The 11,995-nt window shown below is 59.9% G+C and overlaps 1 protein-coding gene across 1 annotated transcript in view; it reads right to left on the reverse strand.

Annotated features, from left to right (window-relative positions):
- The window catches only part of LRRC75A (leucine rich repeat containing 75A), a 41,133-nt gene that overhangs the window by 27,612 nt on the left and 1,526 nt on the right, over positions 1 to 11,995 (reverse strand). The window contains exon 2 of the mRNA XM_026055330.1: positions 11,779 to 11,991. Coding sequence (XP_025911115.1) covers positions 11,779 to 11,991 — 213 coding nt within the window. The remainder of the gene's footprint in view (positions 1 to 11,778; positions 11,992 to 11,995) is intronic.

The raw sequence follows: 11,995 nt of genomic DNA on the forward strand, positions 1-11,995 counted from the left end.
CGGGTTTCTCCGCGGCGCGTTCCCTCGCCCCAGGGGACCTTCGGCCAGGCAGCAAGAGCAACTTTCGGACAGTCCCGCGCGATTCCCTTTGCCGCTCACCCCTCTCCCGTCGCCCGCGTCCTTCCTGCAATTCATCCACCTTGTTTTGAGGCCAAGAGAAAGCCAAAGCGCCCATCGGTCCTTCTGGCCGGCTTAGCAAACAGATGACAAGGGCAGAGGACTCGCAGCCCCCGGCCACCAACTCCTTGCCTTCGACCTCCACAGGAGGAGTCTTCTGCAAAGGCAGCAATGCAAAGGTATGGGATTTCAAAAAAAGCCCAGAAAACAAAAAAAAACATGAGGAATGAGAAATTTAGATCCAGTAGCAGGAGAAGCAATGCCTCCTCCGTAGAGCCCGCAGAGGAAACTTCCCAGACACGGCAATTAAAGGCCTAAGAGAATACAATTATTTTGGAAAAAGCATTAGCAGCAACGATGGGGCTCATGAAGCATCTATCGACAGAGGACCGGACAGGAGTCCGAGGAGGCTTTGAAGCTCTGCAGAGCGGCTGGTCGGACAACACAGACCTGAGGCCGTTAGAGAACCCGCAGATATTCACGCCAGACACATCCTTCCTTGATTCGCTCTTGGAGAACAGGAGAGGAATCGGAAAACTGGAGGATGCCTTTATGATGCTTGGAAACCAAACCCAGGCATTGACAACCCCAAAATTTGCATGTCCGCTGACAGCACAACAACAGAGCTAACGCAGAGGGTGAAGAAAGGCTTCCAGGCAAGAAGAACAGATGATAAAAATCCATGTTGTTTGCTGTACGAGGCCCTCGACTGAAAGCCTCCATTAAACTACTCTGAACTGGACCAGGATAGTTTCCCTCAATTATAAAAATAAAACTGGACCCCAAAAAACTGGAGCAGCAGAGACGTTATAAGGGTCAATACCCCCCTGCACAGGCCTATTTACAGCTAGGAGAGCTTTTAAGTCATTTCTAACCTTTTACTTTGCCCAGCCAAGCTCCAAAGTGATGCTCAGGTGCCCTAAAGCAGCGTTTCTCACCAGCCCGGCTCTCTGCGGAAGTGGGTGAACCACGGGTCTGTCCATCTGCCTGTCCACGTTGTCCGTCTGTCCCTACTAACGTTAAGGCAGTCACCCAACGCTGCCCCGATCCGTGGGAGGAGAAACGCTGCGGTCCTGCAGGTTTCGGGAAAGCTGAGCTGGGGCGCGGGGAGCTGCCTGGGTTGCTGCCTCCGCCGCGGGAAAGCGGCCACGGGAATGCAGCCCTCCTGGCAGCACGTGGTGGGAATATCGTGAATATCCCTGGAAAGGCTCCCATCAGCATCCAAGATACACTGGAGAGCAGGGAGAAGAGCCACTCGGCCTGCCGCCCCCGGACGCTCGGTGCTGGGGTCGCTCCGGGCTTCAACCTCGATCCCTTTTGCCAGCAGCCGCCGCAGAGGGAGCCCCTCTACCCAAAACCCGGCGCCGCGCAGAGCTCGGTGTCCCCAGGCAAACACAACCAAGCAAGGCCATTTTCCCAGGGAAAAAGAAAGAAAAATAATAATAAGCGAAGGAGTTTGGTGCCCTTTTGCTTCCCCGCGAGATCGGAGGGCCGACGGGGAGGTTCACGGCTGCAAAGGGCCGTCAGGCGGGYGGTTCGGGACGGGCAGCCGCGGAGGGCAAGCCTCCGGGCAGGGTGCGCTTGGAGGAGGGAGGCAACGTTGCAGCGGAGAAGCCAATGTTTCCCTGGCAGATTGACCCAAATAATAACCGGCGGCGGGTCAGACCCCCTCCAGGCRGCTCGAGCTGCGGAAGCTCAGCGAGATGGGCAGAGCTGCGCTGCCGCCATCCAGACACCAGCCGAGCGCGAAGAAGGGATTTGCAGACGGACGCGCCGCGTCTGTTTGAGCTGCGAGGAAATGCAATTACCCCAGCTGGAACGTGGCCAGAGCGCGGCTCACGGGCTCCGCCAGGAAAGCGCCTGGGGGCAGGCAATGGTAACGGAGAGCCCYGGCCACCCACCCCGTCTGCGATCCTTGCACCCTGCGAGCCGAACTGCGATCCTTGCAGGAAGGGGGGAGATGTTTCCAAACAGAAGAGACGGGCAGGAAGCGCTCACCATCGAGATTTTCCGTGCCTGCGGAAGGCAGCCCGGTGCCGGGGCGCGCGGTCGGCGAGCCGCCGCCGATGCTGCGAGAGCGGCACCCGCGAGCGCGCACCCCTTGCTGCTCGAAGCCAGGGTGCCTCTGCCCGGCGGCACGGCACGGCACAGCCGGCTCTGCTGGGAGAGGAGAGCCCGCGCGGCTGAGACCTTAGTAAGGAACCAAGCYGGGCCGTCCATCCGTCCCTCCACCTCGCCGTCCCTCTCCAAACGCCAGCCAGGCTCGTTCAGCTAYGGGAAAGGGGCAAAAGTCTCCAAGGTCCCCTGAGTTTGGGGGAAGCGGTGTCAGGGGGAGGAGAGGACCCCAAAACGGGGAGGACGAGAGCTCAGCTGCGGCACACGGACGCTCTGCAGCTCTTCCAGATGTTCCACAGCTGYGCATCACCCAGCTGGGACCTCAACGAGGACCCTGGGAGAAGCTGGGTTTGCCAGAGCCGAGGTTTGGCTTCTGCTGGACAACCAACACCCACAGGCAAGAAAACAAGGCTCATTTCTTCCTGCCCCGGCGACAACCCTCCTCTTTTTTTTTGCTTAAGCAAGGTTGAGCTGAGCACATGCAGAAAAACTCAGTTTTCCTAAGCAGAAGAGAGGAGCAGCCGGAGCCCTGACCGCTCGCTCTTCCCWGCCCTAACGCAGCCGCTTTCTCCGAGCTGCCTTCGCCTCGCAGATTAGCGCGGCGGGGTGCGAGCTGCCTTGCTCCGGCCTTAATTCCCTCGGGGCCGCTCCTGGGGAACAGGAAAGCGGGAGCTATTGCCTCGGCCCGCTTGGGCCCCCTATCCTGTTTCCAGCAGCAGCCAACGGGCAGGATTTCAGGAAAAGGCCGGAGCAGGCATCCCGCGAGCCCTGGGCAGCCGGCTCCTGCCTGGCGCTCGCAGCTCGCCCAGGCGTGGGAGGAAGTGCAAGTCGCGCGGCCGCGGTTTAAAGGTCACATCTGCTTTCCTACACGTGCAAAGCTGCTTTCAGCCTGGCACTGGCTCATTCCTTGGTCCTCTCTCCCGCCTCTTCTCTCTTGCCATCGAAATGCCACCCGGCGCTGCCTGGCTCCTGGCAGCAGCTGCACCRCCACCCTCCAAATTTCGTTGCAATCCGATGCATGAAAAGAAAGGTGAGACTTTCAGCCAGACCGGCGTTCCCGGTGCCGCTAGAAACGGGGCCTGACCGTGCCTCTCCGATAAGGCGCGAGGCGGCGTCATTTCGGCGGACGGATGACCGCTCCCGCGTCACCCCCACGCTGCGCCCGAAGCGCCGAAACCCCCAGGCGCCCCGGAGGCGCTGCAGCCCCGGGCGGCCTCCCGAGCCCCCCCGGCGCCCGGGAGAAATCAATCCGCTCCGGCGCGTACGACCCGAGCTCGCAACCCGATAGCCGCTTCCCGACGCGCCGGCTGGCTGCCGAGCGGGGCTGAGCAGCGCTGCGTTAGCTGCGGGGGCCGCGTCGCGGGCGCTCGGGAACCGCTCGGCTCCGCTTCAAAGGGGCCGAGCGGCGGCGGCGGATTATACAAATGCTCCGACAATTCCTTCGGGATCCTCCAAAGCGGGTAGGTGCTAGAAGGAAACCGGAGATCACACTGATACGGGCTTTAGCAAAAGTGAGTGCCGACGAATCCTCGGCGCAGCTCTCTGCCGAGGAGGCTTATTCAAGGGAGGTAATTCAAGACGTTGCTGAGAGAGAGAAACATTCAATTAACTCTTTACACTGGCTGCCACAAAACGATGTGAACATTACGGAAAGATCACCGAAATGAACAAATTCCAGCAAACTCCAATAAAAACGTGTCATTTTTTTTCCCCCCCAGTTATATCAGAGCAGGAGACTGGATAGGGGGGAAGGAGAAATGGAGAAGGCTTCACACAGATTCCAGGGAAGGGAAGAGCCACAGACAGCAACATGCACTCCTGGTGCTGTTCAAGGTGTACCAAATTCATCACATATATATATATACTGAATATATCATATATATATATACACACACTGAATAGCCGCCCTCCCTGCCGGCGCCTGCGAGAGCATCCCGCAGGAGGAGCAAGGGGAAGGAGCGCACACGCATCCCAGACGGTTCCTTCAAAACAGAGCTCTTGCTGCTTCTCCTCTGCTCCCACCCGAACGTGCCCAGACCGAAGTGCCGCCCACCCAAGGGAGGCCGAAGGGACCATCCTGACTCCTTGGTCCAGCTACTGTTCTGGCTCCTCGCTGACACGTGCCATGAGGTCCCTGCGCTCGGTCTCGCTTCACGGACACACGGTCACCCAAAGCCTGGGTGTGCAAGTCTGCGTCTAAGCCTGACCCGTGCCGCGGTGGCCAGTGAGCTAACGTGACCTCTCATGGGTTTTCTGGTGGCAAGCGGAGTGGATTTACTGCTTAAAACTACTTTGTTGTGCTTCACACCAGCRTCTGGCTACCTCCCTCTGCCAGAAGACGTTTATTAGAGCTTTTGCAGCGTAAAACCTCGGCGGGAACAAGATACAGGCACATTTTAGCTCAAAGCCGTCGCTTGAGGTGCTCCTGAGATGGGCAGATAAGGYGGAACCCGACACTGAAATCAAACCTCCCCGTCCCTGTGCACACTAAGATTTATCCTGAGCTAACAGCAGCAGCTGCCTATTCTGCCCTGGGGACAAAGTCTCTGGCTGCGCTTGGTACCGACCCATGAGCTAAGAGAGGCTTCCAGCAAAAGAGCAAAACCAACAAAACCCCCGACACCAAACTCATTTTCCTACTCGAGACAGAGCAGGAGGAAAGGAATGGAAAAAAAGGTTTCCCCGGCCCCGGACGGCTTGCAAAGGAGGCCGGCAGAGCACAAGTAATTAGCATGGACAACATGAATTTCAATTCTTTCATTTGCAAATCCCGCATCCCAGTTAATCTCAAGCACGGACAAAGGTCCATTAATGCAGCAGATCCTCGTAATGGGATTCGGAGCGACGGCAAATCAATATATAACACTCTTGCGTGCTAGAATAGTCTACGCTTTGCATAATAATCACAGCGGCTGGAATGACGTGTGTTTATACGGAGACGCGCTCGAGATGATCGCYGGCCACCCAGCAGGCTCGGCAGGGACGTTTCTCCCCGCGCGGGAGCAGGAAAACCTGGCAAATCCCGGCAGCAAGCGGGCAGCCGCAGGGAGAGGACAGTCGGCGAGGCGGGTATTTAACACGGGGGCGGCATCCCTAGCCTCATCCAGAAGGAAAATAAGAAGGATATCTCACGGGCCAGCGTGTCCTCACGACGATGATGGAAGGAGGCTTCCCCGAGCGCCGGCTGGGACCCGTGCGAGGGGAGCGCGCGGTGGTGGGCAGCGGCGGCACGAGCAGCGCTACGCGGGGCCTCGCTCCTCGGCGCTCCCGCCGCGGCAATCCCATCCCGCGGCTCTCCAGATCCTGGCAGCGGATGGCTGAGGAGCAATCTCAAAGACCACCACGTGCCCCTTCACCGAGGTGCCCACGGAGCCGAGCCACAGCTCACTCCTTCTCCTCCTCCTCCTCCTCCGGGATATCTTCTCTTACACTTGCCAAGGCATAAAACCGCAGCCCAGCTCCTCGGCCGCCCRCAGCCCGCAKCCCGCTCCCTCCGGCACGGCGGCTCACGGGACGCCCCCCRGCCACCCAAGGCCACCRCGAGGCAGGGCACCCAAGCGGAGCRCGCTGCAGCGCCGGCACCGACCRGACCYGCTAACGCACCCTCCCGCCCCACRGCTGGCTGAGCCCTCCCAGGAAAACTAAGCTGGATCCCATGGAACACCGCGGCCGGAGAATATCTCCACAGGTGCTCGGACAAAGTCTTCGGCCCAAACCCTCCCCACGACGCAGACGGAGCCTTGGGACCCTTTTTGCCCCCCAAGAAGCGCCAGGGAATCCCGCTCGGAGGGAGGCTCCTTTTGCAAGGTGCGAAACACGGAGGAGAAACCTGGTTTATTCCCGAGGATGCCACCAGCTGGTCCCAGCTGGCTGCGCGTCTGCTACCGCAAACGCTGGTGCGATATAAACGGCACTTTAACCCTCACGCCTAGTTACGCTGAAATTGCTGCAGCATCTTTTAGGACACCGTAAATATGATTTAGAAGGAAGAGGTCAAGAGGCGTCAAGTTGTCTTCCTGACAACCTGCTGGGGATGGAAAAACCTCTTAGGGTCCCCAAGCCCCATTGCGGCAACCTGCTTGCATGTATCCGCTCTGTATACGCCTAACATACACRAATGCAATCTATAGGGACTTTCTTTTAAAGCTATGACCGCCGACGGCACGTATGACGAACGAGGTTTGGAGGCACGCCGACGGCGCTAACCTGGAGCGGTGATGCATGTGGAACAGGCGCGCGCTCGCCCGCAGGCTGGGCTGCAGCTGCGCAACGCGGYGCGGCCGCTCCCCCACCGCCCGCACGGCTCCGGAAGGCGCCCTGCGCGTTTTGGGTTTCCGAAAATAAGTAGATAAATAAATAAATAAAAATAAAAAAGGCGGTCGGCCGGGAAACGTCGTTACCGTCCTTCGGAAATCAGCGGTGGCAGCTCCGCGCGGTGACTTCACTCCGCAGAAATGGCATTTTATCTCTGCCCTTTGCATTCCGTCAGGCTCCGCRTTCGGGCTCCGGCCTCCTCCGACGCGAGGGCTCGGGAGCCGCCACCGCTCCTTCTAGAAGATGCATTCGATTTACACGTTGAAAGAGGATTAAAAAAAAGCCTTGCAGGAGGGGAGCTTAGCTTATTCATTTCCTTGGCGTTTGCAGGGAAAAGCAGCTGATGGCAAGAGATGAAAGCGCCACGAAGCAGCGTTTTCCGATTCACCGCCTTCCCGCGAGTTAACCTTATCGGAGAACGGCTCCACACCTGTTTGCACAGCGGAGGAAACGGTGCCGCGGCGCCGGCACAGCCAGGTGTCCGGCGTCACCGCCGCTGCGCCCGCTTCCCTGCCCCTCCGCCCCGGCACCGGGCTGGGGACCAACCCGCAAAGCGAAGGGTCCCCCGGGGGACCCGCGTCCCACAGGAGCGGGGCAGGCGAGGCGCGGGAAAAATGCCTTGGCTGCAGTTCTCCAACCCTCGTTGGTTTTTTTTTTAACCCCGAGAAAAGGCGCTGGAAAGCTGGATGCTTAGCGCGCTTTAAAGATGCCTTTTTCCCCTGCTTGAGCCACATTACTCGACAGCAGTGAAATAACCGTGGAGCAGCTACAGAGCGCTCGGCGAGAGGAGCTTCCCGCCGGCGAGCCCCAGCGCCTCTTCTCGGGGCGTTCCTAAAGCCTCCCGGTTTCCCACGCAGCAACCGGCCCTGCGCTTTGCACCGCCGAGAAGGAGCCCAGCACCCTCGCCGCTCCGCGGAAGAGCCCGCGTCGCCCGGCACTCGATTCCCTGACATTAAAAAAATCAATTAACACGGTTATTTAGAAGAGCTGTATGCTTTAAGTGTATTTACTTTAACAGGCTCCTTTCCATCATCTAGTTTTAAATGCAAAACGTTTTGAGACGTTCACTTCGCCTCTCCCATGCATCCAGCGTACCTCGAGTTTTTATTTAACTAATAAAGTCACTTTTCAAACACCGGCCTTCCACATTTTGCACTTGAGTTTTCATCTCCATGTAACTCGACAGAAGGCAGAAGCACAAAAAATTAAACCGACTGAGTAAATTCACCATTTCCCACCAGAACGAGAACATCCCGCACCGACGGCGCAGCCGTACCGCTGGCTAAACAAGCGCCGACGGACRCGCCGCGGTCCCTGCTCAGAAAGGAAGTTTCCGATTACCCCGAACGGCATCGACCTTTCCAGACAAACCAGGAAAATACCCCCTTTCTCCGGAAAGCCCCTCTTGCCTGCGCTCGGACGGGGCGAGCGGTTTCCGCCAGGCTGCCGGGTGGTGGGACGCTCGCTCCGCTCCACTCCCCCACAATCCTGGGCCTCCGAAGCACGATGCCGTTTCCTGCGCCGGCTCTCGTCCCTCTTCTCGGTTTTGCATTTTGCAGCGCCAAGCGCCTGGCGGCCGCTCCCGGCTCCCGTGGGCTTTCGCATCCCCGCGTCTCCTCTCGGGAGCAAAACGCGGCGGCTCAAGCCGCACAAGCCCCCGTTTTGCTCCCTTCGCTGCGGCCGGGCGAGGGAATTATTTCCTTCACACCTTCCCGTTGGGTTGGATGTCCYGGACCAGGCGGCAGACGCGTTAGCGGGACGCGGAGCCCCGGCGCATCCCTGCGGGAGAAGGGGAAGGAAGGCGCCGAGCGGGCCRGGATGCAAGGACGCGGCAGAGGCACCGCAGGAGAGCGGCTCGCCACGGAGCCGGGCAGGGACGGCGGAGCCCCCGTGTCCAGCGGCTTAAGGGTTAAAAAAATTCGGGGGACGCCGGCGGTTTCGTCAGAGGAAGCCGGTGGCTCGTCCCAGAGCCGCGGAGGCAGGCGCGGGGCTAACGGCAAGTGGCGGCTCCCAGTTGCCGCTTCCCCTCCGCAGGGACGACGGGGCTCGATCGCGGCCCAGCGCCTGCATCAGCCGCCGTCTCCCACGCTCGCCCACGCTAATTAAGCGGAGGAATTACCCCCGCGAACCGCTTTTCAATCTCATCCCGCAGCCCCCTGCTCYGGCGCAGCGGGAGAAGGTCATGGCAGGACCGCGGGAACGCTTTGCCTTTCCTCCCTTTTTTTTTTTGTTTTTTAATTTATTATTATTTTTTTACTTATCGGCACTGCCGTAGACGTCGCGCGGCCGCGGGGACACGTGCCCCGGCGCAGGCTCCGCCGCTGGCCGGAACCGCCAGCAAATTCTCGGAGGGCAACGTAAGGCGTTGCGGAGCGYGGTGCCGTGCCATGCTGCTCCGCCGGGGCAGCGAGCCCTGGGGCAGCAGGGAGCAGGAAAACACGCTTTGCTTTACGGGTCCTCGCCCTGGCAGGGGAGACACTCCCAGGATTTAATATAGCGACAGCGCCGGGCTGGTTTAACCACTGAAACTCAAGAGTGCTTMAAAAAAAAAAAAAAGTAAAGAAAAAAGTACAAAAAGTACCAAAAAAAAGATAAAAAAGTTTTAAAAAAATAAAAAAAATAAGCGTGACACTAGAAAATACTAAAGTCTCCCTATTCTGCAGCTGGTGGAAACGGCTGCTGCACCTCGCCCGCGCAGAGGAGCAGCAACTCTCCCAGGCCAGCGCCGGGTCCCGAAGCGCCGGCCACGACACCCTCCTTTAATTCAGTTTCCACCCGCCTCGGCGCGAGGCCCCGCGGCAGCTCCGTACGGAAAGCAGGGAAAACGCCGCCAGGGAAACCGCGGAAGTTTGCAGTGCAGGAGAGAAGCTGGACTCCTAGCGATGCAGCGCAAGAATCGGTGCCGTGAAAGGAAGCCGGCCCCACGCCGGGGACCGGGCAGCTCATCGCACCTCTTGGAACAGCAAACTCGGTAAAACACCGGCTTTTTCAGTGTATTTCCACTTATTCTCCCGTTCATCCGCGCGGCCGCCAAAAGCGTGCGGGGGGCAGCAGCGGCCAGGATGGCTCCCGGGAAAGCACAAGAGGGCAGGGGGCAGCGCTTTCCCTTTTTCTTACTTCTACTTTTTTTTTTAAGGATTTTAACTTCTGCACTATGTGCTTTGGGCTGCCTCAGGCTCCAAGCGGTTGACGGCATTTCCAGAGCAGAAGGAAAGAGCAACCGTGATCTCCGGCGAAAGCGGCCGTCAGGCGGCTGCGCAGAAAGGCCCTTGCAGCGGCCGCCGCCGCGTTTTGCAGGCAGCGAGAGCACGAGCGCTATTCTGCGGGAAGGCAGCAGGATCCAGCTGCCTCCGCGCTGGAGGCTGCGTCGGACGTCTCCGAGGAGCAGCCTCGAGGCACGTCGCTCCGGCTGCCGTCCACGGTTTTCTCCCTTTTTAAGCCAAAAGCAGCCTGCTTCGTACCTCGGCGCTCGCAGGGCTGCTCGCCGCCTCCAAGCGTTTTGCAAAGGCGAATTAATSCTCACGGCAGCCCGCAAAGGCGACGGCGTCGCTCCCGTTTCCCAGGGGAGACCCGGGATGGACTCCGCAAGAGGCCGTTTCGGTGCTGGGCGAAGGCGGGAAGTGCGGGAAATGCCTGTGCTCCCGCACTGCGGCTGCGCRTCCTGGTTATCGCACGCAGCTTTTGGGGGGGACGAGAGGTCCCTCCGGCCCGGTCTTCTGCCAGGCAGGGAGTTACGGCCGGGAACGCCGCAAATCCGGCCAGCCCGCGTCTGCCATCCAGAGAAAAAGGAGGGAGCATCTCCCGGATGGGGGGATGCTGCCACCGGCCCTCCTGCCTCGAAGCTCGACGCGGTACCCCAGCCTCGCCTCCCCCAGTATTTTTAAATGAATWTTGGGCTTAAGTGGAAACCTTTCCCCCCTGTCCGTCCGCCGCAGTGGGGTGAGAGGACGCCCCCGTCGCACCGCCACGGCCGCCCCCGGGCTTCCCCCTGGCTCCCGCCGGCTTCCCCGGGCGCCTCTCCGCAAAGCTCCCAAGCGCCACGGCCTGCCCCAGCGGCTGCACCGCCGCCTTTTAGGAAAAGGGCGCACGCGTTTCGGGGAAAAAAGCGCCTTATTTCCCCGATCYGAGTCGGCCGCAGGAGAGCTTTCTATAGGAGGAGGCAAACACGGAGGAAACCGTTCCGATTCCTCCGTTAAACCGCTCCAAAGACAGCAACAAGTCACATAAACTCGGCGAAAAGGGGACCAGGGACGCGCCACGAACAAAACGCCTGCTTGCCCAAAAGCGAACAGGACCAGAAAATGGGGGGAAAAATGCAAAAAGCGAAACCCAAACACAAGAAGAACAGCAACAGCCGTGTTTTTACGTGGACRGACTGGCACACGGCTGATCCGCAGTGCAAAAAAGCGACCTCCCRACGCACGGGGAGGAGGCGAGCAACTTCTCCCCGGGTGGTGGAAGGGGTTACGCCGAACCCACGGCTGCCTCCTGCCTGCGCGGCTCCCCGGCTGAAAAATCGAGCTTGGCGATGCTGGGTCTGCTCTCGTTTTGCATGGGAAACAGGCTGTTTTTCAGAGCCCAGCATAGCCAAGAGCCTTGGGAATTCCCAGCGCTTTAGTCTTTTTATCACCTTCTACGCGTACAAAAGGCGAAGCGATAATTTGCCGGATGCAGAACGCGGCTCTTCAGCCGCCGTTTTGTTTGCTCAGATCAGCTTGCGGCTGCGCTGCTTCCCGGCTAATGCCCAGCTCAAACAGCCTCGCACAGGGAAAGGTCTCGGGCTCTGTATATTAATTCCCGGCTTTTGCACGGGCTCCCGCACAGTAATTTCCGCAAGCCCAAGTCAACATGAGCAAAGCTCCGTCAAGCAACGCATGCCGAAAGAGCAAGGCGAGAAGCAAAGCTGCCAACCGTTGGTATGCCGGAAAGTGTCAGAAAAGAGCCGATTCCCACCAAGTGCTGCCCTCGACYGCCCCGAGCGTTACAGCTCCGCTTCGACCACCCAACTTCCCGCAAGCCGAGCGGGAACGTCCTCGAGGGGCTGCGCGCGCCGCAAAGCCCAGCGCCGGCAGCGGGGCCGAGGAGCAGAACGCCCGCGGCGGGCTTCCTCCGATGTAACCACCCCTGCGCGGCCCCTTCACCGTTTCCCCCCAAAAGGCAGACCCACGCGGGAGAAAAATCGGGATTTTTCCCGCTCCCGGCCTCCCGGGGGACGAGCCCGCGCAGCCTCACCTGGCGCAGGTGCCGCAGCAGCTCGGTGGCCTCCTCCTGCTTGCCCTGCTTGGCCAGCAGCAGCATGTCCTGGATGAGGCAGACGCGCCGGTGGTAGGGGGGCAGGCTGCCGCCCCCCCGGCCGAACTTCTCGCCGGACTTGGCCACCAGGGAGGCGAGGAAGTCGCCCCGGTCGCGGGGGGGCAGCCGCTTGCGGGGCGGCGGCGGGGGGCTCTCC

This window comes from Apteryx rowi, unplaced genomic scaffold (assembly GCF_003343035.1).
Source record: "Apteryx rowi isolate R43461 unplaced genomic scaffold, aptRow1 scaffold_99, whole genome shotgun sequence".
Taxonomy (NCBI): domain Eukaryota; kingdom Metazoa; phylum Chordata; class Aves; order Apterygiformes; family Apterygidae; genus Apteryx; species Apteryx rowi.